This window comes from Phascolarctos cinereus, unplaced genomic scaffold (genome assembly GCF_003287225.1).
Source record: "Phascolarctos cinereus isolate Bilbo 61053 unplaced genomic scaffold, phaCin_HiC Scaffold_9;HRSCAF=440, whole genome shotgun sequence".
Lineage (NCBI taxonomy): Eukaryota > Metazoa > Chordata > Mammalia > Diprotodontia > Phascolarctidae > Phascolarctos > Phascolarctos cinereus.
The window spans coordinates 40,548,785-40,574,718 of NW_027556402.1; the positions used below are offsets into that span (position 1 = coordinate 40,548,785).

The 25,934-nt window shown below is 34.9% G+C and overlaps 1 protein-coding gene across 2 annotated transcripts in view; it reads right to left on the minus strand.

The window, feature by feature from the left end:
- GRID2 (glutamate ionotropic receptor delta type subunit 2) overlaps positions 1–25,934 on the minus strand; it is a 1,695,829-nt gene that overhangs the window by 829,493 nt on the left and 840,402 nt on the right. For both annotated transcript variants that reach the window (XM_021008407.2, XM_021008405.2), the window contains exon 3: positions 2,418–2,702. In XM_021008407.2, the coding sequence (XP_020864066.1) occupies positions 2,418–2,702 (285 nt within the window). The remainder of the gene's footprint in view (positions 1–2,417; positions 2,703–25,934) is intronic.

The window sequence follows — 25,934 nt, forward strand, 5'->3', positions numbered from 1 at the left end:
AATCTGAACTGAATTGTCTGACTATTACCACAATCTAAATCTTCTTAAAGGAAAGAAGTTAGTTTTGCTTTTGCAAGCTGGTTACTGTTTGTGTTCAAACAGCTTTGTTGTGCCCAAACAATACAAACTGACCAGGGCATTTTTTTTTAAATCAAACATTCCTTCTTATTTGATCAAGACTGTATTACCCTACCCCTGCACTTAGGATTAGAGGGTGAATTAAGTTTTATTTTTTACCTTCTCTTAAATCAAACCTTCAGAAAGGATATTGATCAAGTTAGGAAAATTCAAAAATCAGATGTCAAATTATTTGCAATTACTCTACTTTTCCTGGTTTTCCCAGCTTATCATCCTGATCAGGCTTCACTTTCCTTCCTTCACATTCATGAAATAAACCATTTCAAATTTACAATACAGAATCTATCTTGGAATCTTTTGATCTCCCACTAATCATCCCTTTCCAAACTTTAATCCTCAGTGACCCCACTCAACCTGCTTTCCCATCTTCTACTCACAGGCTGTTGCACCTTCTGAAGGATTGCTAGAGCAAGGCACACAGTTCTGGTGACTTGGTCTACTAAAAGTTCATCTCATCTAATCTCAACTTTGCCTTCAATGCTGCATGAATTATTTCCTTCCTAAATTGACTCTCTATAATACTTTTCACACGATCTATTTTAAAACTTTTCTTTTCTCCTTCCTCCCTTTGTTTCCCTCTTAAAAGAAAATCTCACTTCATACTTAACTGAGAAAATAAGACCAACTATCATGTTCTCACTCTTCCCCCTTTTCATCAAATTCCCTATTCTCCTCCTTTGCTTTAGTTTCTGAGGTAACTCCTTCTGTGCTGATGACTTTCAGATATACATATCCAGCCTTCCTCTTTCTCTTGAGCTTCATTCACTACTGACGTATTCATCTATAGGAATCCCAAATACAGTATGTCCAAAATGGAAACATAATATTTCTGTACTGCCCTATTTCTGTCAAAGATGCCACCATCTTTTTTAGTCACCCAGGTTTACACCCTATGAGTCATGCTCTACCCTTCATCTTTCTTCACTTGTTCTGGTATCAAATCACTTGCCAAGCCTCATCAGTTCTAACTCCCTAACATCTGTCATTATCTCTTTCTCCTTAATCTCAAGGCCTACAAACACCCTAGTTCATACCCTAATCACCTAAATCACTGAAATAGCTTCTTAATTGGTTTCCTTACCTCCAGTTTGTCTTTTTTCTCATCCCATCCTCCACATAGGGGCCAAATTTTTATCGAAAGTACATTTCTAGATGTGTCACTTCCCTATTTTCCATTTAAAGCCCTTCATAATCTGGCTTCAATCCTGAATGATTTCATATTAGCTTTTCTCATACATTCTGCATTGTAGAAAAGATGAACTGCTTACATATTCCCTAGGTGTGGCACTCCATTTCCATCCTGTCTTCCTTTGTACAAGCTGTCCCTTTGTCTAACCAATTGTCCCTCCTCACCTTTGCTTCCTGAAATCCCAGGTTAGCTCTGGTTCCTATTTGAGATCTTCTCTATTGATAGGGCCTGTTTTTAATTTGATTAGCATTTATTTATGTGTGTTCAGACTTTCTCTTTCCTTCTTCCCTCCCCACCCCCACCTCCACTAGAATGTAAGGTCCTTGAAGACAAGGTTTATTTTACTTTTATCTTTGTTTCTCTAATACCTAGCACATTGCCAGCCAGATAGTATGTGTCTAATGAATTCTGGTTGAACTGAATATATTTGATTCCTTTCTTCTGTGTTAAAAGACTAGTCAGAGTCTTGGGTCAGTGCTGCATTTCTTTACTTTCTGTTAAACCTGGGGAAATTAAAAAAAAAAACCACAACCTTGTGGCTTCTATGAGGAATTTAAATTCAGGTTAAGTTATGCTGTCCCTGTCTAAATGCCCATAGACTTCAATACTACAAGCTCTATATACAAGAGCAAGAATAAAATAGCAAGAAAGTAAATAGAGTCAATACTAAAACACTATAAAATCAAAAGATGAGATTTCCTCCAAAAGTCATGCTAATAGTTCCGATTATATTTTAACACATTATAAATCTCACCCCTCCAAAGTAGTAATTTACCACTTACATAAAAAAGTATCATGATGGGGAAAGGTGGAAAATAAGGATTACCATCAAAAAGTAACGACAATTTTTCATTAGAAAACATTGAGACGTAAGATCAGATCGTGAGATGTGGGCATTTTCTTTGAAATTTTTTTACCCAAGTAACTTTAACCAAAAACATAAACTTTTATGTTTGATTTAGATATGGATTTTTCTTGGTTGGGTGGTAAAGGAGACAATGAATAGCTTCACAAATGGTAACATGAAAGTATAGTATCCTTGAAGATTAAAGGTAAATTTTTTCATGAAGGAAATGGTATTTGGACTTACCATAATCATTATCATAGAAAATAATGAATTTCTGCCAGGCATATTCCGTGACCACTCTTAGAATAACATCATTAAGATAAACAGGTGGACGGATAGACAGTGTATAGTCATCATTTCTGTTGCTCCGGGTGAGTCCACAGCCACTCCGTGGGGTCCCAGCTGTTGAACGCTGAATGAAGAGGTGAGGGATGTGCATGGCATCTGCCAAGGACTGGAGAGAACCAGCTGATGTACAGCCAATGGAGCTGACAAGGGCCAAGATGCCTTGGTTCATGAGGTCACAGGCTGTAAGGGAAACATAGCGATATTCAGAATGATACAAGCTTTTCAAGTTCCGTTCTTTTAAACTTTTCCTTTACAGAAATGGAGGTGAAAGTCAGATAAGTTGATTCAGCAATATAAAGTCATGAAATGTAAAGTGTGTGGGGAGAAACAGTTTACAGAAGATAGCCTGAGAGGTTAGTCATTCCCTCATGAGCATGAATTTATTCTTTCACTTGACAAACACTAATTGAGTGCCCCTGGTGTTCAAGATAGGACGGCTAGGTGGTGAAGTGCACAGAGTAAGTACTAGACTTGGAGTCAGGTAGATCAGAGTTTAAATCTGGCCTCAGACACTTAATAGTTGTGTGACTCTAGGCAAGTCACTTACTCCCCTCCCCCTTTTTAAATCCAGTTCCTCATTTGTAAAACCGGGTCATAATGGAGAAGGAAATGGCAAACCACTCCAATATCTTTGTCAAGAAAACTTCAAAAACAAAAGTTCACAGAGTCCTGTAGAGTCAGACATGACTGAAAGACTCAAGTCATTGTTGTAAGTTATAGGGGAGGTATAAACATAAATCATAGTATAGCCTCAAGGAGTCTGCAGCCCAGAAGAATAATAAGGGGTGGGAAGCAGAAAAATAACTCAAAAGAAAACAGTATGCCATGTGCCAGAAGATAAGTTAGAAAGAAACTTATCTAGCAGTTCAAAAAGGAGAATCAGATTGCTAAGGTGTGAGAAATGATTATTAATAATCAATATCTTGGGGAGATGCAGAGGCTCTCTCTTTTTTCTAAATTCTTCATTCAAAACAAAATCTCTTTTCTTGAATTCCCTTTTCTTTCTTTCACTGAAAATAAGGTTACATTGACTCTCTTTGATCTTGTTAAGACCCCACCCAACCTTGAAAGGAATTTAATCCAAGGTAGAGAAACTCATTGTTTTCCGCACTAGCTTGAGTGGAGACAGATCTTTTTGTCTACATAGCCCAAGTCTAGGAGTGGTCTGGTATAGAGATATTTTCCCAATCCAAGAAATACTCAGCCCTTCACTTTAATATATCCCACCTCCAATAATGTTAACCAATTAGATATGATTGCTGTTTGATATACCACCTATTGTTTTGAAGTGTATATAAACTGTGAGTCCACAGCCATCTAGGTCTTTAGTCTAAGAGAGAAGGCCAAATGAATACCCTTTTATTAATAACCTGCTAGCCTTATAAATAAAATGATTAAATTATACCAAAACTATGTCTCTCAAATCTTTTTAATTACAACATTAGCAAAGGAGTTGTATATGATTTTAATAAGTGAGGATGTTGGGGAGTGGTGATTTTCAGGTTTATTATTATGTTAAAAGCATGAGGTGTGTTGGTCAAATGGTAGTGTTTATATAGAAGATAGGTTGCGTGTAGAGGAGTGGTAAGAAATGAGATTAGAGGTTTAGATCAGAGCCAGATCTCTTAAACATACTGAAATCCCAACTAAACATTAAAATGTTAGGTATATAGTCATATATATGTTGGATGCTGATACCAAAGACAAAGGTACAGGGTCATACTTATAAAATTATCTAGAAACAAACAAAAAAATGCCATTAATCTTAATATCATAGAAAATATCTATCTAAAACCAAAAGTAAACATTATATGCAATGGAGACGAATCAGAATTTCTTTCAGTATATCTAAGAGTAAAATAAGAATGCCCAGACTCTCCATTAAAATTTGATAATGTTTTGGAAATGCGAGCAATAGCAATGACAGGAGAGAAGAATTAAAGTTGTAAAGACAGGTAGAGAGGAAACAAAACTATCTCTATTTGTTGATGATATTATGATTTATTTGGAAAATACTAGAGAATCAGCAAAACTACTAAATAAGGCAGCAGTTTCCATAAAGTTGCAGGCTAGAAATTAAACCCTTAAAAACCAACTATATTTCTAAGATCAAATTCTAAGAGGAAATAATAGAAAGGGAAGTCCCATTCCAAATGTGAGAGATGATCTCTCAGAAGTGAAAATCCTCAAAGGGTTAATAGTTCTTGTTAATAGTCGTACTGCTGCCCTTCTGACCTTGTAAGAATAGCCCTACCCCCAACCTGAACTGCTTGCCCTTGCAAAACTTCCCACCTTTTCTTGTGTCTGGACAAACTTGTGTAACTGCCTTTCTCTGTTGCTGGGGAAGATTTCCATGAATAGATTGTGCCCCCTGAAGCCAGCCAATGGGATAAAGGGAAGGGGGTTACGGAGGAGGAGCTCACGTTAGGGTATAAATAAGGCTTGCTTTCTGTAACCAATTTGTACTCCCCTGGTGCATTAATGCAACGAGGGCTGGTACCCCTTCTCATGAGAAAGCAATAAACTCCTTTCTGCTTTCAAGATATCTAAGTCTCTGTTTTTATTTTGAATAAGTGGTCTCTGTCCCACACAGAAATAACTACAAATGTATAAAATATCTGTACAGCAATCTACCAACACAAAAAAAATACCGGTATAGATTTAATTACAAAGTACTTCTTAAATATATAAAGAACAGGGGCAGCTAGGTGGCATAGTGGATAGAGCATTAACCCTGGAGTCAGGAGGACCTGAGTTCAAATTTGGTCTTATACACTTACTAGCTGTGTGACCCTGGGCAAGTCACTTGACCCCAACTGCCTAAAATAAAGAAATAAAGAACACATAAATGCTTTGAGGAATAGTCTGTGATCATGTGTGGACTGTGTCAGTATAATAAAAATGGAAATGTTATCTAAGTTAACTTACTTTTAATGCTATAACAATCAAATTATCTAAGAGGCATTTTACAAACTTAGTGAAATAATAGCAATTCATTTGGAAAAAAGAAGAAAACCAGAACATCAAGAGAAATGATGAAGAGAGGGCAAAGGGGAAACAGCACATTAAGATTTCAAACTAGAGGCAAAGCCAAGATGACAAAGGCAGGAACTTGCCTGAATTCTCCCAAATTCCCCTCTAACCAACTTTTAAGTCATGCCTCAAACTGAATTCTGGAGTAGCAGAACCCACAAAAGGATGGGATGAAACAATTTTCCAGGCCAAGATAACTTAGAATGACTTTAGGAAAGGTCTGACTCACTCAGGTAAAAGGGGAGCAAAGACCAGAGCAGGTGGTAGGTATCCAAACAAACCAGCAGGGTGCCACTTGGCCCAGCACAGACTGGCAACCAAGGGCCCACAGCACAGCAGGCTACCTGTGAGCCCTTCAGCCTCAGTGCAGCAAGTGATGGGCCAGGTCCAGGTGTCCCAGCACAGCAGGTGAGTGGCCAGGCCTGAAGGCCTTGATTCAGTAGGCAAACCACCAGATCCAGAGATCCCCTGCACAGCAGACCCTTGGCACAAGAGGTTTGGTACAGTGCTTCCTGTATTCCACGAACAGAGCTCCAATTTAAAAAGTAATAAAATAGGATGAAAATGAGCAAAAAGCAAAGACAAGAACAAAAAAAAAATGCTGGCCATAGAAAGCTACTACGATGACAGGGAAGATCAAAACACAAACTTGGGAGACAAAAACAATGGCCCCCCTCCAAAAAAAAAAAACCTTCTGGAAGAGCTCAAAAAGAATTTGAAAAATCAAATAAGAGAGGTAAAAGAAAGAAATAGGAAAAGAAAAGAAAGTTATGGAAAAGAATCATGAAAAAAAGAGACAACAGCTGGGTAAAGGAAATACAAAAATAGAAAGGAAAAAAAAAAGGTGTACAAAAATTCATGGAAGAAAATAATTGCTTAAAAAAGAGAATTGCTCAAAGGGAAAAGGAGGTACAAAAGCTAACTGAAGAAAATAATTCCTTAAGAATTAGAATTGGGCAAGTGGATGATAATGCCTCCATGAAACATCAAGAAACAATCGAACAAAATCAGAAGAATGAAAAAAAAATAGAAGAAAATATGAAATATCTTATTGGAAAAACAACCAAGCTGGAAAATAACCATAATACATAATTATATATAATAATTCAAGACATAATTTCAGGGTTATTGTCTCCTTGTCTCCCTGTCTCTTTGAGGCCACGGATTCTCTACCCCTATCCTAAAGGGTAAAATAGAAATTGAAAGAATCCACTGATCACCTCCTGAAAGAGATCTCAAAATGAAAACTACCAGAAAAATTATAGCCAAATTCCAGAGCTACTTGGTCAAGGAGAAAATATTGCAAGCAGCCAGAAAGAAGCAATTAAAATATTAAGGAGCCCCCATCAGGATTATGTAGGATCTAGCAGCTTCTACATTAAAGGATCTGAAGGCTTAGAATACAATATTCCAGAAGGCAAAGGAGTTTGGATTACAACCGAGTATCACCTACCCTGCACAATCCTTCATGCAAAAAAAAAAATAGATATTCAATGAAATAGAGGACTTAAAAACATTCCTGATTCAAAGACCAGAGCTAAACAGAAAATTCAATTTTCAAATGCAAGACTCAAGAGAATCATAAAAATGTAAACGGGAAAGAAACAACATAAGTTACTCAAGAAGTTAAACTGTTTATATCCCTACACATGAAGATGATATTTGTACTCCTAAGATTTATATGACTATTAGGGCAGTTAGAAGGAGTATACATAGACAGAGGATGTGGGTAGAAGTTTATTTTGGTGAGATGATATTAAAAAAATATTACAGGGTAAGAAAGAGGTACTGGAAGAAGAAGGAAGAGAGACTTAGAATGAGGTAAATTATCTGACATGAAGAGGCACAAAAGACCTATTACAATGGAAAAAAGGGAGAGGGTGAGCATTGCTTGAACATTACTCTCATCAAAGTTGGCTCAAAGAGAGAATAATATACAAACTTATTTGGATATAGAAAGTGGTCAGAAGCAAAAATCTGGTGAGGAGGGACATGGTTAAAGGACACATAGAGAGAAGTATAAACAGCAGGAAAATTGGATGGAAGAAAATAATGGTAATCGTAACTGAATGTGAATGGAATAAACTTTCTTTCCCTTCCTTCTTCCTTTCCCCTTCTTTCTTTCTTTCATTATCTTTTTTCCCCTTTCTTTCCTTTCTTTCTTTCCTCTCTCTCTCCACATAGAGTATCACGCCTTTACCTGGCACTGCTCTGCCCAAAGGGAATGTAAATTTTAATCTCTGAAATTTTTGTCTTTTTGGTTTTGTTTTATTTTTCTCTTAAAGATTAGCCTTAAACCAAATTACTCTGGTCCTAGACCAACCCTATTTGGTCACTGTTTGGGTCCTGATTGGCTCAGAATGAACCCAAATAACAATTGTTCCTGTTTTGGCCAGAAATCCTGAGGGTCTTCCCCTCACAGATCTATTTTTTTTTTGCCACATTTTTTATTAAGCCCTAATCACTGAACAGGCACTTCCTCAGTCAAACTGAGACCTGATAAAGACCTTAGCTTGAAAAGGCCAAGGTCCCCCACAGCATCCTGGGCTATGTCCAGTTATCTTAATCCATATCTGGCCACTGGAACCAGATGGCTCCAAATAACAACAACAACAACTAGCCTTAAACCCAACTCATGCAGGATCTCATCCATTGAACAATAGGTCCCTGCCCAAGCCCATTTAATGGTTATTTATTGGGCCCTAGTGGCTCAGAGTGAATGTAAATATTAACTGTTTCTCTTTTGACTGGCAACCAACCGGAAGGATCTTCCCTTCCCAGTCTGATTGTTATTACTATTAAAGGGGCCATCCCTAAACAGACCTATTCAGTGAATGGGCATTGCCTCACTCAAAGTGAGAACCAGAAAAGACCTTAGCTTAAAAAGGCCAAAGTTTCCCACTGCATCTGGGGCCATCTCCAGTCTTCCTGACTGATATCTGGCCACCAGACCGAGATGGCTCTGGAGGAGAGAGTTAGGCTGGTGACCTTGCACAGCCCTCCCTCACTCAAGTCCAACTGAATGCAAGCCACGTCATCATCTCCCTGATGCCATCATGGTCCTCTCTGAGAACTAGACAAACCACAACTACAACAGCACCCACAATGCCCAGCAGGAAGTCTTGCCCCACTGCTGGCCAACAGCAAAGCCCTGCCCCTGGGACCTATCAGCAAAGAGGCCCTGTTTCCATAGCAGCTCAGCAGCAGGGCCCCATTCCTGTGGGAGGCCAGCAACAAGATCCCTCCTCTAGGGCCAACCACTGGAAAGACTTTGCTCCCATAGCAACCTAGCAGCAAAGCCTCCCCTTTGGGGAAGGCCAGCAGCTAAACTCCAGACCAGTGGAATCTAAAAGGGAGGCCCCATTCCCTGCAATTCAGAAGGGTAGCCTTACTTTCAGTGAAAGAAAGCAGCTAAGCCTTGAAGCACAATGAAAACCAGCAGCAAAATTCAGAGTCCCAGCATAAAAAGCTTGGGACAGTGCAGGACCAGAGCCCAACTCTCACATAAAAACATCTAGTCACAAAAAAGGGCAGCAAAATGAGCAAAAACAAAACAAAAAAAAAGGAACTTGACTATAGAAATTTACTATGGTAACAGTAAGGATCAAGGCATAAACCTAAAAGAAGACAATATTGTCAAAATGGCAGCATGTGAAGCCTCAAAGAAAAATGTAATTTTGACTCAGGCCAAAAAATAATTCCTGGAAGAGCTTAAAAATGATTTTAAGAAGCAAATTAGAAAAGTAGAAGAAAAATTGGGAAAAGGAATAAAAGTAATGCAAGAGAATAATGAAAAAAAGAGTCAATAGCATAGGAAAAGATAAACAAAATTTGTTGAGGAAAATAGCTCATCTATGTATATATGTATATATATATATATATGTATGTATGTATACATGTCTATATATTTATCTAAATATTTATAAAATCAAAAACCATTCCTTATTAGATAAGTAGTCAAAAAAATAAACATACAGTTCCCAAAAGCAAAATTCAAAGTATTAACAACCATGTGAAAGAATGCTTCAAATCATTACGAGAGGAATACAAATACAGTTTAAAAATTATATTAAAAACACAAATGAAAACAACTCTGAGGTTTAGACTCATATCCTGAAAATGGTTCAAGATGAGAAAAGATGACAACAGTGAATATTGGAGGAATTATGGAAAGATAAGCACACTACGGTATTGTTGGTAGAGTTGTGAATTGGTTCAACCATTGGGAAAGAAATTTGTAATTGTCCAAATAAAATGAATAAAAAGACCATATCCTTTGAGCCAGAGACTCCATTATTGGGCTTATATTCTAAAGCGGGCATTGATAAGCACACAATCCCCATAATCATATAAAAATTTTATAGTAGCATTTTTTGTGATGGCAAAAACTTGGAAACAAAGTAAATGTCCATCTTTTGGTAAAGGGCTAAATAAATTGTGGTAAATGAATGTAATGGATTATTACTGTGCTGTAAGAGATTATGAATGTAGTGAATATAGAGAAATATGGAAACAATCTATATGAATTGGTGAAAAGTAAGGTATAGCCAAGAAACAACATATGCAATGACTAAAACAATGCAAACAGAAAGAACTACAGACACACACACAAATAAAAAGTGAATGCTGCAAAATTATACAGAATAAAAATGACTTGAAGAAGAAATGTGAGAGGAATTCCCACTATACCCTTTTGCAGAGGTGGGAAATCCTCATGTTTCATATTATTCATATTTTCAACTTTTTCCAATGTACTGATCAGCTATGCTGATTTTTCCACTTTGTTTTCTTTTGTGTGTGTGTATGTGTGCACGTGCATGTTTACGAAGTTATATTTGTTATATGGGAGAACTCTCTGAGAAAGGGAAAGGTACTAGGGGAAACTATGGTGATGTATAAAAAAGCAAAAGTCATCAATTATAAAGTCTTCACTTTTAAAGGAGTCAATTAATCTTCAATTGGAGAAAACAAAAACAAACCATGCAATATGTTTTCATTTGAGGTGACAGATTTTTAAAGCTTTCTAAATACAAAATTGTTTTTGCATGTTAACTAAACTATAAATTTCCTGTACTAAACTAAATCCAAAGAAATGCTTGGTTGATAAACATTGCTTTGAAATTAATGAGCCAACTAACAGAGTCATTTACAATGGAGATTTTCAAGTACTATATCAATGATATCCAAATAACTATCATATAAATTTATCATAATTAACATTAAGGCAATTAAAACATACCAAAACTTAATAATAATCATGGCCATAATTTTGAAGCATTATCCCATTAAGGAATTTTACATTTTTTTTTCAAGTAGTTGAAAGATTATCATTACTTAACATATTAGTGGCTGCAATAAATGAGACAAGATAATTTTTTATAACAGAATTAGCATAAAATTAAATGGATAATTTAGGAAAGAAATTTGCATTTGTAAGAATAAATATAAATATGTATACAAGGAGCTTTTGTAAAAAAACTCATTAGTTTTGTTAAAAGAATATTAACAGAGAATTAATTTCTATAGTTGAACATAAAATTATATCTTTTTTTTTTGATGACACAGAACTGTCCATTTGTTGTTTGGTTTAGTCATATGTACACTGTATCTGTTAGTTGATATGGAGAAACATCACAGATTGACCACAATCTGTTCTTACATGAAAATGACCAATAATATATTATATCCAATTTATTGATAGTTGCCCTGGTTTTTGAAATGTTGCTTTAGTCTCAGTTTTGTGTGTGTTTTTAACTATAAATTGATCTTTAAACCAAAACTAATTGGTCAAAATTGGTGAATCAAAAAGAAAGGGAAAGCATATATGCATAATTAATATTATAGATACTATAATTAAGAACCATGCATTGATGAACTTTGTTCAAGTAACAATCTCTTTCAAAGAAGAAATACAAAAATGATGGTGACTATCTCCATTCTGACTTACTTTTAGGGATACTGATACATAGCATCTTCTATTTTTTGAACAAAATAATAATTCCATGCTTCTAAAAAAATTACAAAGTCTCTAACAAAACTCATCCAATTTAGAAAGAAAACTCTTAAATATTTTTAAATCAAAAAAAATAATCTTCCTAGATAATGACTTTTGTTAAGTAAAGAAGAAAATTGTAATGATTGTGAAAGAACTTACAACATGAGCTATCACATCACATATTGGTCCCAATTATAAAGTATTTAATCCAGAGAACCAAGTGCTAAGAATATGCCCCAAAGAGGTCAAAGACAGAAAAGTTTTCATATATATTGAAAAAAAATTCATCGTAGCAATTTCTTTTGCCAAACATCTGGAAATAAAGGGGTGTCTAAATTGATACAACTAAATTAATTATAGTACATGAATGTAATGTAACATTATTGCACTGTAAGAAATTACAAATACAAAGAATTCAAATTATTATGGCAAGATTTGTATGAACTAGTAGCAATGACTACAATAGTTGACAACCCAATTTCAACCCACCTCTCCAGCCTTATGATACATTAATTCCTTTTTACATACTCCAAACTACTTTTGATGTTTTTCACATAAGAGATTCAAACTCTTGCTCCTCTGCTGTCCCCTATGCCTGGAATGCACTCCTGGAATGTATATCTTTTTCTTAACTCCACATTCAACTTGGAATCCCTAGCTTCTTTCAAACATTAGCTCAAAGATTTCTTTCCCTATCAAGTTGTTCCCGATTACTCTATTTCCCCGCCCCTTAACTACGAATGCTTTCACCACTTCAACTTATGAAACATTTGTAGTTATTGCACATACTTATACATGTACATACATCTTCCATGTCACAGAATATAAGCTCCTTGAGGGCAGAGGCTGTTTCAGTTTTGGCTTTGTGCCCTCTGTGTTCCCAGCACAGTGCCCAGCACATTGCCTGAATAGTGTAAACAAAAAGAAAAATAAACTGAAATTAAGCTTGATATCATTACAATGCCCAAGACTGGACCAAGAAAAGAATGAAGAAGATACTTCTTTCTCATCATTCTGGATGTGAGGAACAATGGGTGTGGAATGTTACCCAATCTGTCATTTGGTTTCATTTTCTTTTTTAATCTTTGTTAGAAGGGAATGTTTCAGGCAGAGGAGAAAGGTAAGATAGAATTTAAAAAATATATATATATATATAGATATAGATATAAAAAGTAACAATATAAACAAAATAGATAGAAGACCGATGTGAAAATAACAAAACCTCACATATATATGTGTGTGTGTGTCTGTGTGTGTGTATATATGTATATATATGTACATATATACATACATATACATATATATGTGTATATATATACATACATATATATATATATATATACATATATATATATATATACACACACACACATACATATATACATCTTACTTTACAGTATAATAGGGCTTTCTACATGACAACCCTGTGAAGCAAGTGAAGAAAATGAAAGATTTTTTAAGCAATTTTGTAACGCCCACTTTCATTTCTAAAAATTATTGAAAAGATTTTAAAATAAGTTTATTAAAAAACTGAGTTTTGGTTAAATTAGAGATTTCCATTTCCCTTACATTAATGAAAGTTACTATATTCGATTGGACAAAATATGGAAGATGTACCTAACTCTGATCTTTTCTTCACTGGGAATCAAACCAAAGCCTTTTCAATGGCATGTTCTTTTTAATTTAATTATGTTCACATGTCAGGAGCTATTGCTCTAAGCCCCTTGACTCCTCTTATGGATGACCAGGCACATACACACAATTCACACATGGAAATCTTCCATAAGTTCTTGGAGCTTCACTGACTTATTTTCCTTTGGAATGCATATGAACATAGTGATTACAATCAGAAAATGTTGATCTTTTTTTGTTTATTGAACAGTTATGGAAGTAAAACTTAATATGCTTAATTGTATTCATTTAAAGTAAAGGATGACATACCCATTTTAACTGAAACTGAGGCCTCTAGAGATTTATTTTAACCCATAAAAGAAGAAAGCAATAAACCATAACAACTAGTAATGAGAATATAAAGGTATGAAATTTTAACAGATAGTTCAGTCTTCTCTCTATCCTGCTATTCCTTCTGTACAGGAGAGAGAGAGAGAGAGAGAGAGAGAGAGAGAGAGAGAGAGAGAGAGAGAGAGAGAGTGTATGTGTGTGTGTGTGTGTACACATATATACGTATGGTACACGTATGTGTACATAAAAATATATATTATGTAGTAATTTTAAATTGAATTATTTCTTAAATGGGATTTCTATTTCTATCTCTTCTTACTGGTTTTATTAGTATCATGTAAAATGCTGATGACTTCTGTGGATTTGTTTTATATTCTGCCTATTTGCTAAATTAACTATTTAATTTATTTTCTTTTAGTTGACTCTCCTTGGTTCTTTAAGTATACCATCATTTCATCAGCAAAAAATGTTATTTTTGTTACTTCTTTGTCAAAGATTCTTTCCTTAATTTCTTTTTCTCTTGTCTTCACTGCTATAGCAAGTATTTCTAGTACTGTATCAAAAAGAGACAGTGATAATGGATATTCTTGTTTCACCTCTGAATTTACTAAAAGCCATTCAAGTTTATTTCTATTATGTAAAATAATAACTCCTCTTTACTTTATATACTATGGAAGGTTTTAAGGAAAGGTCTATTCCTATTTTTTCTAATATTTTAAACAGAAATGGGTGTTGTATTTTGCCAAAAGCTTTTTCTGTACCTATTGATGTGATCATATGATTTTGTTAATTTTCTTATTAATATCAGTAAGTTGATAGTTTCTCTGATATTAAACCATCCCTGACTTTCTAATATAAAACCAACTTGATTATAGTATATAATCATTGTGGTGTATGATGACATTCTCTTTGGAATTATGTTAAAATTTTATATCTATGTCTATTAGGGCTATTGGTCTATAGTTTATTTTCTGCTTATATTCTCCCTGGTTTATGTATCAAGCCTATTATATCTGTATCAGAGAGAAATTTGGTAGGAAGTCTTCTTTTCCCATTTTTACAAATAAATATTTTATATAATATTGGGATTTTTTTTGAATCTTTGATAGAATTTACTAGTGAATTCACCTAGTCTTGAGCTTCCCTTCTCCCACTTCGGACATTAATTTAATGGATTATTTAATTTCTTCCACTGTAATTGGGTTGTTTAAATTATCTAGTTCTAATTCTGTTAATTTGGTTGTTTTAGACTTCTGTAAATATTCATTTATATTCTTTGATTTTTTTCCATCTTTGTTGGATAAATTACACACACACACACACACACACACACACACACACACACACACACACACACACGATTTATCACAGAGTTGTGATAAAGATCCTCAGAGCTTACCTGGGCTACAGTTGCAGGAACATTCATAATGCTTTGTCCCAACCTCCAAACACAGTTCTACAATTGTAATTGTTGTGCCAATAGAGGCTTACTTTATAGAAAGCTAGTTTCTTCCTTCACCACTCTTAAGGACATCACCGTGAGTACCCTTCCTTAGCCTTCTAATTTGCTTAATTCCTTTCTTCTCATTCTTCTTCTTAGTTACTACCTACTTAAGTCCAGCTCTAGGTTTAAGTCCCTTATTCCCTTTAAGATATTCCCTAGGGTCTGAGCCTTTTGAGGGTGTTTTATGCTGTTTACCTTAAGAATAATGTTTGGTCTCTTGAATTGATGTTTGAATATATGTCTTGTAGTTGTGTTTATATCTTCTCTGGAATTCAATTTCCAAGGTGGTTAACCTTGATTTAATGTTTGTTTGTTTTCTGGAGAAGGATAATAGCGGTTAAAATCCATTGAAATTCATCTTTTGTCTACAACTCTGTGAGAAGGATACTGATTCAGAATTGGGAAGGTTTTAATTGACAACGGTGGTGTTGGATTTTTGGGAGGAAAGAGGATAGAGAAGAAAAGACTACATCCTCCATTTTGATTTATGGAAAATTATTAATCACTGAGCTCAAATGATTTTTAGAACTCTTTTCCTGTCTTCTCATTGTTTTTCTATCAGCTAAGTCCCATTTGTGAGTCCTTCATCTGGCCTTGAATGTAATGGATGCAATTCTTCTTTTCCCATGTTCTTTACCTCTGTTGAGTGAAAGAAAAAAGTGACCCTGCCCCCATTTGCTTAAATAAACATTAAGGATATTGAAAAAAAAAAAGAATAATGTGTGGTAACTATCACAAGGGCAAACATGCCTGATGACGGCTTTTCTTTCAGACCTAGTATTTATGGGTTCTGTTGATATATTTCAAATATAAAAGTGTTTTATGACTAAATTAATCTGAGCAAAACTACTTTAGCCCTTTCCTATTTATTCTGCCATTGAAGTATAATCAATCAACCAATAAAAATTTATTAACTTCCCACTACATGCTCAGTATTATGTTAAGCTCCAGAGATACAAAGGAAAAAATTAAATAATCCTTGCCATACTCAGGCTTACATTTTATCAGGGGAGCCTTAGGAGCTCATCAGAGGCCTCAATAGGCCTCATCAGAAAACATTAAAGTAGGCTTTTCTCACCTGGCAGATAGAGATTCTGACAGACCCAGAAACTCCTAACACTAAAGATATTATAAAATAATAATAAAAAAAAATCAGAGTGTCCGCAGAGCTACCAATTCCATTAAATTAAATTCAATAAGCATTTACCAAGTTTATCCTAGAGGCAACAACATGCTACTAAAGTTTCTTCAATAAGGGAATAACATAGTCATATCTGTGCTTTAGGAAAGGTTTAAAAATATTTTTTGAAGTTTTTTTTAAGGATGGATTGGAGACAGAATAGACTATAAGGAACTTATAATTTAGAACTTATAACTTAAGTAATTGGTGTCCTCAAGAGAAAGAGTTAAGTTAGGAGGAGGGATGAACTTGGGTGAAGGAGAAGTGATAATAGATTCTGTTTTGGTCATGTTGATTTTGAGATGCCTATGGGATATCCAGATGGGTATGTTCCATCTTACTTATAACTGACTGTTAGATGCTGGTTGCAACAAAATAGGGAAAAGCCAAAGGAAAGACATTTCCCCCTCTTGATCTCCCCCCTCTACTCCCTTTAGACATTCATTTATAACTTATTCAACTACTTTAGCAGGAATTGAGTAGTAACCTAATTTAAGCATACATTCTCTATTTCTTGTTCTACTCACTTGAGTGTTTTGTATTTTTGCAAATATTCATTTATTTCATTTAATATTTTTTTTGCTTTGTTGGCTAAACAAGAATAAAAATATACTACTTAAATATGGGTGGCTAAATTATTCTCAACTGTGCAGAGGAAGCATATGAGGAAGGGCTGAGCCAGTGACAACAGGTAATCACACATGGCTCCTCAGAGATACCCCAAGTACTATGAGGGGTATATGTTACCTTCTTCTGAGTCTTAAGAACAAGACTTGAGATAAAGATCCCCAGGGCTCACCTAGACTACACTTGCAAGAAAATAACAGGTTTTGTACTGGAAAAACTGAGTTGTCCAATTTTGCTAAAAAGTAGAGTCTGTAGACAGGAGTAGTATATGGCAGAACAATGGTGTAAGCTCAAATAGAAACAGTGGTCACTAAATCATCCATAAGGATGATAGCAGGCTATATGTTAATTTAGAAAAACATATATGTTTATATATTTCTTTTTAATTAATACATCAACACGTTAAAATCAGATAGGAACGACTTTTAATCTTGTTCAGGTCACACTGAGTAGTGTTAAAGTCACATTCAATCTATAAGCCACATGTTTGACACCTCTGAGTTAGACTATCATGTAATTATTTTATATTAAAAATATCAATATTATTTTATTGAAAACTGATAATATTCTGCCAAAGAGAGAATTCTCTCAGTCCAGGTCCCACACTAGCCTAGAAGAGTCTTTATACTTTTAGATAGATAGATAAATAGATACAGATATAGGTAGTTAGTTATAAATATATCTATATAGATATATATTTAAGACTGTATTTTTTCACCAATTACACGTAAAAACAATTTTTAACATTTTTTTTTAAATTTTGAGTTCCAAGTTTTCTTGTTCCCTTCCTTCCTTCTCCCCTCATTGAGAAGGCAAACAATTTTACATGGGTTATACATATGCAGTCATGCAAAATATATTCCACATTAGTCATATTGTGAAAGAAAACACAGACTAAAAAAAAACAAGAAAAAGAAAGTTTTTGAAAAGTATGCTTTGATCTGTAATCCTTTAGTTCATTCTCTGGAGATGAACAGAATTTTTCATAATAAATCCTTTGGAATTCTCTTTGGTCCTTGTATTTCTGAGAATAGTAAGTTATTCACAGTTGATCATCATATAATATTGCTGTTACTGTGTACAATGTTCTTTTAATTCTGCTTGCTTCACTCTGCATCAGTTCATGTAAGTCTTTGTGAGGTTTTCTGAGCACACTCTGCTCATCATTTCTTAGAGTACAATAGTATTCCATCACAATCATATATCACAACTTGTTCAGCCATTTTCCAATTGATGGGCATCTTCTCAATTTCCAATTTTTTCCCATCATGAAAAAGAGCTGATATAAATATTTTTCTACATATAAGTCCTTTTACTTTTCATTTTATTTATTTTTTTATTTCTTTGAGATTGCTGAGTCAAAAGGTATACACGATTTTATGGACCTTTAGGCATAATTCCAAATCATTCTCCAGAATGGTTAAATCAGTTTGCAACGCCATCAACAATGCATTAGTGTCTCAATTTTCTGACATTACTCCAACATTCATCATTTTCCTTTTCTGTCATACTAGCCAATCTGATAGCTGTGGGGCACTACTGCAGGATTGTTCTAATTCATATTTCTCTAATCAGTAGTAATTTAGAGCATTTTTTCATAGAACTATAGATAGCTTCAAACTACCTTTGACCATTTGACATTGGGAAATGGCTTTTATTTTTATATGAATAATGTGTACTTTTTTCTGTCGTATTTTTCTTCTGATAACCCTACTCTCTCTCAAAAGTGTTTTGCTTCTGACTACTACCTTCCCTAATCTTTCCTCCCTTCCATCAGTAACCCCTCCCCCTCCCACTTTCTTATAGAGTAAGATAATTTTCTATACTTAAAAGAGTGTGTATGTTATTCCCTCTTTTAACCAATTCTGATGAGAGTAAAGTTCAAACACTCTATCCTCCCCTACCTCCCCCATCTTCCACTTCATTGTAAAAGGCCTTCCATGCTTCTTTTATGTGACAGAATTTGCCCATTCTACCTCTCCTTTCCCCTTTCTCCTCCTGCCATTTTTCTTTTTCACCCCTTAATTTCCCTCCCCTCAGAGATAACTCACACCTATGCCCTCTATGTATATCTGTCTTCTAACTGCTCTAAAAATGAGAAAGTTCTTAGGAGTTATAAATATCATCTTCCCATGTAGGAATGGAAATAGTTTACTCTTATTGAATCCCTTATGCTTTTTCTTTCTGGTTTACCTTATTATGATTCTCTTGGTCTTCTATTTGAGAGTTAGTTTTTCTATTTGGCTCTGGTCTTTCACCAGGAATGCTTAAAAGTCCTGTATTTCATTGAATAATAATTTTCCCCCTGAAGGAGTATATTCAGTTTTGCTGAGTAAATGATGCTTGGTTGTAATCCTAGCTCCTCTGCCCTTCAGAATATTACACACTAAGCCCTCTGATCCTTTAATGTAGAACCTACTGAATCTTATGTTATTCTAATTATGACTCCACAATATTTGAATTCTTTCTTTATGGCTATTTGCAACATTTTCTCTTTAATCTGGGAGCTCATGAATTTGTCTATAGTATCCCTGGGAATTTTCATTTGGGAATCTCTTTCAGGAGATTGGTGGATTCTTTTAATTTCTATTTTACCCTCTAGGATATCAGGGCAGATTTTCTTGATAATTTTTTGAAAGATGATGTCAAGGCTCTTTTTTTTCACTTCCAAGTAGTACAACAATTCTTAAATTATGTCTCCTGGATCTATTTTCTAGGTCAGTTGTTTTTCCAATAAGATACTTCACATTATCTTCTATTTTTTTTCATTCTTTTGATTTTTTTTTTGATTGTTTCTTGACGTCTTGTGGAGTCATTAGCTTCTACTTGCCCAATCCTCATTTTTAAGGAATGATTTTCTTGAGTAATCTTTTGTACCTCCTTTTCCATTTGACCAATTCTGTTTTTTTAAAGAGTTACTCTCTTCTGTGGATTTTTGTGCCTCTTTTACCATTTTGCCTATTGTTTTTTTTCTTTTTTTCTTTTTTGAGGCAATTGGGGTTAAGTGACTCACCTAGGATCACATAGCTACTGTCAAGTGTCTGAAGCTGAATTTGAACTCAGGTCCTCCTGATTGGAGTCCACTTGCCACCTAGCTTTCCCTGCCTATTCTGTTTTTTAAGGAGTTATATTTTTGGCACTTTTTTGTGTCTCCTTTACTTGTTGACTCTTTTTTCATATTTTTCATATTTTCTTGCACCACTTTCATTTCTTTTACCAATTTTTCCTCTACCTCTTTTATTTGATTTTTACAATCCTCTTTTAAACTCTCCCAGGAATTCTTTTTTTTTTTTTTTGGCGGGGGGAGTAGGGGGTGCTGAGACCAATTCACATTTTTTTTGAGACTTTGGATATAGCAGTTTGGGGTTTGTTGTCTTCTGAGTTTATATTTTGATCTTCCCTGTCTCCATAGTAATTTTCTATGGTCAGCCGCTGTTTTTGCTTTTTGCTCATCTTTCCCCAGCATATTTCTTGACTTTCAACTTTTGCTGCTGAAGTGTAGGGGGCACTGTCCCAAGCTTCTGGTTTTTTGGGTGGCTGTTTTCAGAGCTAGTTCGGGGGTCTATAAGTTTTCAGTTTTTCCAAGGTGGTATGATCTAAGGAAAGGTGTGGTTACTGCTCTCCTAGCCTGCAGTCTGGTATGTCCACAAGCACTCTTGTCCACCCTGGAACTTTGACCAAGGTCCCTGCTCCCCTGTGCCACAAACTCTGGTGTGCTAGTGCTCCTCCTCATTCTAGGACTGCTATCCAGAACCAAGACCCAGATCTACATATGGGTGGTGGCATAGTACACTGCACCCCATGGAAGCAAAAGGACCCTTGTAATTCCCTTTTGACCAATAGTTCCTGTCCCTTTACTATCTGTGGCCTGAGAGCTCTGGAAGCCACCTCTGCTGCTACTGAGTTAGTCATCCCCAAGGCCTGCTGCTGGTTTTTTGGGATGGGGCTTGTGCTGGTATAGCGTGTACCGGGCCATGTTCTACTCACTCCAGGCCAACAGACCTTTCCTGGTGACCTTCTAAAAGTTATCTTGGGCTAGAAAAGGTTTCACCTTGTGCTTTTGTGGGTTCTACAGCCCTAGAGTTCATCTTACTTAAAGTTTTTAAGGGGGGAATTTGGGAGAAATCAGATGAATCCCATCCTTTTTTCTACCTAATGTCAAATTATTAGGGACTTCAAATACCAGGCTAAGCATCTTGAACTGTACTTGGAGAAAACTATTTATGAGTTATATATGCACAGCACTTTTTGCACAATGATTCAGTAAAGTGAGAAATATAAATGCATTCTTCTGGACAGCTGAGAGAAGAAACTAGCTAAAAGAGATCAGATCACTCAACAACTATGCCAACTTTCCTTATAAGCAAAGCCACCACACTATCCGAGATTTGGAGGTCAGGCCATACAAGTGAAGAAATACCATATGTCATAATGTCACCAGTGAGACAATCTTACTGGAGGGCTATGAATAGATCACAGCAGCAGAAGGGGCTGAGGGTCCTTCATGGAAGGCCAAGCCAACGGAATATGATGATATGGCCTTTTGTTTAAGGACTGTACACTTAAATTAGATAGTTATTTATGTTACATTGTGAAAATTTGGCTCCTTAAGATAGTATAATATGCTAAAGAAGAGCTAATATTTATACACCTTTTTTGTTAAATAAAACATTATTTTAAAATATTGCAGCCAGGATATCTGTATTTGGGAATTTGGTAGGAGAAGTTTTCTAAGATAAAAAAAAAAACATGGATTTTATAGTTGAAAGAGTACTTACAGGACATCTATTCCATCCTCTTCAGTTTCAGTGCATAGGGTAATAATACTTGGAATCAGGAAGACATAGATTCAAGTCAAGTCTATCATCCATCTATCAGTCTGTCTGTCTCTCTCTCTGTGTTTCTATCATCTATTTATCTATGTATATCACAGAAAGGCAAGCTAGGTGTTAGTGGAGATAAAGTATATCTTTGGCATAAGGTAGTTTAAAATCTGGTATGGAGTATGCCATTCATAAGTAATTAAAATATAAAATATAACATGATAAGCAGTATAAACAATACGTTATATAAGCTCCTAGCAATTAAAGGTAATTTCTGAGGAGAAACAAAATGATAAGTTCCTTCAGTCTGGAGATGCTATTATATGTACCCACACTTGGGACATGGTGAAGGCCCTTCATGATTCCGCAAGAGTTTAATTGAGCCAATTTTCTACTTCTCATTTTTTATTTCCCATTGATTAATCACCCACCCCTAAACTAAAATCACCTCTTTCCTATTCCACTCTTAAGAAAAAGTCCTTGACCTTTGCTTTTCTCTCTTTAGGAGTATAATAAACTAGACATTTAGCAGTCTTTTACCATTTGATTTTCATAATTCTCTAAGAGGTGACATTCAAAGATGGCATTAATATGTCACTCCACATAATCCGTGTACATTGACTAAAAAAATAAATATTGCCATATAGAACATTTTTTGCTAAATAAAGTCTTTGTACCTTTGTAAAAGTCTACTTTAATCATCAAGGCATAGGAATCTTGGGAAGATAGTAGAATGAGAGGTCACCTACAGCCACCACCACTCCCATTAAATGTTCAAGAAAAAAGCATCTAAATACAGCAAACGACATGAAGAGATGCAAGCCAGAAAGTAATTCTTACATAAACAAACAAACAAACAAAATACAGCAACTGAAGTACAACTCAGAAACCCTTCAACTCTGCTGCTTCTAACTTGGTCTAATCCCACCCAGACACCTCTCCCAAACCTTAAAGTTTGAAACCTGAAATTCCACAAGCCAGGGAAAACCTACAGTTTTCCTTCCAGGTGCTGTTTTAGGCATAGCATGGTATAAGTGAATGAGCCTAGAGTCAGGACCATGGTTAGATGAAACTATAACCTCTCAGATTCACTATCTGTGTGACCTTGGGCAGCCATTTCATTTAATTCCTCATTTGTAAAATGAGGGGATTGGATTCAATGCCTCTGAGGTCTTAATTCTACCATGTGCCAGGCTCTGTGCTAAGCACTAGTGGTATGAAGACAAAAGTGAAAGAAACTTATGGTTCTCTTAATTATAATTTATTGCATATATCCTGAGTCTAAAAATTTCAAGAAATCAAAACTTCAAGGAAGACTAGATAACATCAATAATCAGAAAGATTATTCTGATTTACACAAAAGTAGTATAATTGAAATTATGCTTTTAAACAGTCAATAAAGAAAATGACTAATTTTTGTCTATATCCTATACATCTATACACCTTTTATTCCTATTCTTGAATCAAACTGGAAAATAAGAGTCAAAACACTATGTCCCTTATGTTTTCTAATGTCACTTTTTTCTTAGAAAGTTAGAAGTTAGTGCAATTTTTTCTTTTACAAATGTTCAGAAAAACACCTTCCACAACAGAAAAAAAAATGTGTGTGCATGTGTGTGTGTATGTGTGTGCGTAAGCATCTTTAATCTCAGATTCTGTTACATTTCTTCTTATGAATAGTAAATTGCCACTTTCTTATCTTAGCCTTCACTCTTGTGCCCCAACCCAAACCAAAAGTATAAGAAGGGAAAGCTTGAATAGCATTATGGATAAAATGAATGAATATGTTTTTATTCAAGAATTTCATAGGAACTCTGTATTTATCATTGTCTTGAAACATTGGCAGTGTCTTTACTGATAGGAAGAATAAAATCCACTGAGTCCTCATTTTTAGAAAACTCTCATTCTTTAATCCCATAATTATATTTTTTTCCCAATTCTAGTCATTGAGCAAAATAGCTCCTGTGACTTTGAGAAAATGACATTTCTCAGAAATATCATGAAATCTAGAAATTTAAAATTCCATCTTATTACTCACTAACAATTGTTCACACATCCTGATATTTCAATTCACAAAATGTATGAGCTGACATAATCAAGTGTCTACCAATAAAATGATCCCAATAAATAATTGGAAACATAACTTCTAAGCTATTTTTAAAGTCTTTATTTTAATATAAAATATTTAAAGCATCACAACTAATTATCATTTTTGCTATTAAGAAAATAGGGGGGGGCAGCTAACTGGGGCAGTGGATAGAGCATCAGCCCTGAAGTCAGGAGGACCTGAGTTCATATCTGGCCTCAGACTAAAGACTTGTCACTTACTAGCTATGTGACCCTGGGCAAGTCACTTAACCCCAATTGCCTAAAAAAGATATGGGCTCTCAATTTAATTGTAGTACTATAGACATACACAATTCATAATGGTCTTAAATCAATGAATATAGTAATTATTAGTCTCACAGAAAAGCAGAGAATGGAACTGGAAGTTAGGCAAGTCACCTCTTTAGACATCATTTTCCTCATTTGTAAATTTTTTTGAACTTTTTTTATTTTTTCTTTATTTTTAGGCAATTGGGGTTAAGTGACTTGCCCAGGGTCACACAGCTAGTGAGTGTCAAGTGTTTGGTCTGAGGCCAGATTTGAACTCAGGTCCTCCTGACTTCAGGGCCGGTGCTCTATGCACTGTGCCACCTAGTTGCCCCTCCTCATTTGTAAAATTTAAGATTAGATTTAGATGATGTCTAAGGTCTGTCTTTTCTAGTCTTTATGCATGTTAAGGATAGACATAATAGACAACATATGTGGTCTTTCTAAGTGGATGTTCACTTTGAGTTTACCTAAGACAGAACAAAAAATAGGAATAATAAGAATGGGAGGTGGGAAAGTGAGAGACAAAAATATAAGATGCCACCAAAGACAACCAAAGAGCTTCAGCTTTTGAGAAAAAGTAAATCAGAATTTCAGAAACACAAATGAAAACAAAATATTCTTATCATGGAAAAACTACTGGTCTCCATTTGAAATTTCTTTTTCTTTTCTTTTCTTTTCTTTCTCTCTCTCTCTTTCTTTCTTTCTTTCTTTTTTATCTTAGCAAGGAATGAGACCTGGTGCAATCTAATAATGCCATATCCTAGAGGTGTGACCTTGAGCAAGTCACTGAAACTCCCTAGGCCTTGAAAATAAGGTGTTTAAAGTAGATTGCCACTAAAGTACCTTTCAATTCTATTTATAATCACATATGAATGTTTTGAAAAAATACATATATATGTTTCTAATCTATTCAAAGAGATAGATATTGATTTTGTTTTACATAGAGCTCTTTGAATTGGAAAGAATATGGGCTTCCAAATTTCACCTCATTCACAAAAGAAGCATTACCACACATTGAACTGTTTCAAAGACTATGAATTCTGCTGCTATATCTTTAAGAGGGTACTGAATCTTAGGAGAGAAGTAGTTTAACTGCTGCATTAAGAATGTGAGGTACAGAGAAGTCTGAGAGAATTTCTTTCTTGACGGATTTAGAAAGTTAAAGGTTACCTTTGACAAGGACTTGAAAGCCTCCTCTTGATAGAAATGAATTTAACTAATGCTTGTGTTGGAAGAGATCCTAACGAGCATTCTTCCGAGGTTTTGACTGCCTCTGTGAGAAAACTGAGTGGTTAGGCTGTGTTTCCAGAGTTGAAGAGAAATCAGAAATTGTAACTAATTACAGTTAAAGGCTTAAGAGAAAAAAAAATTATCTTGTTTATATTATATCCTGGGACATAAGATCAGAGATATTTCCTTAATTTGTCAGAGAAATTGTACATTTCTATTAATTCATGAAAAAATGTTAGAATTGATTGCTTTAGAATGAGACAATAAAGAAAGTTAAAAGAGTGGTGTCTAACACATTTAGGCTATATATGGGAAATTTATTACCACTAAACCTTGTTTTAAAAATTAATAGAATTGATCTCTTTCTTTCCTTCATGAAGACTACCCATGGGGAGTAACATATAGATATCCTCAAAAGGAGATATCACAAAGTGCAGAACAGAAAATTAGTGGGGTTGATCCAGTATGCATGTAAATCTGGCTTTACTCACTTTATCTTAAGATAGCCACAGGCTGCCAATGATGTTGGGGAAAATGACATCTCTATCTTAGCAAGAATATACCTGAACAGATCAGGTAATATGATAGAGGAGTGGAAGATGAATCGTCTACATTTTATAATAAAGATAACATTTAGTATACATAAGAATAACTTGTATTAATATAATGCTCTACAATTGGC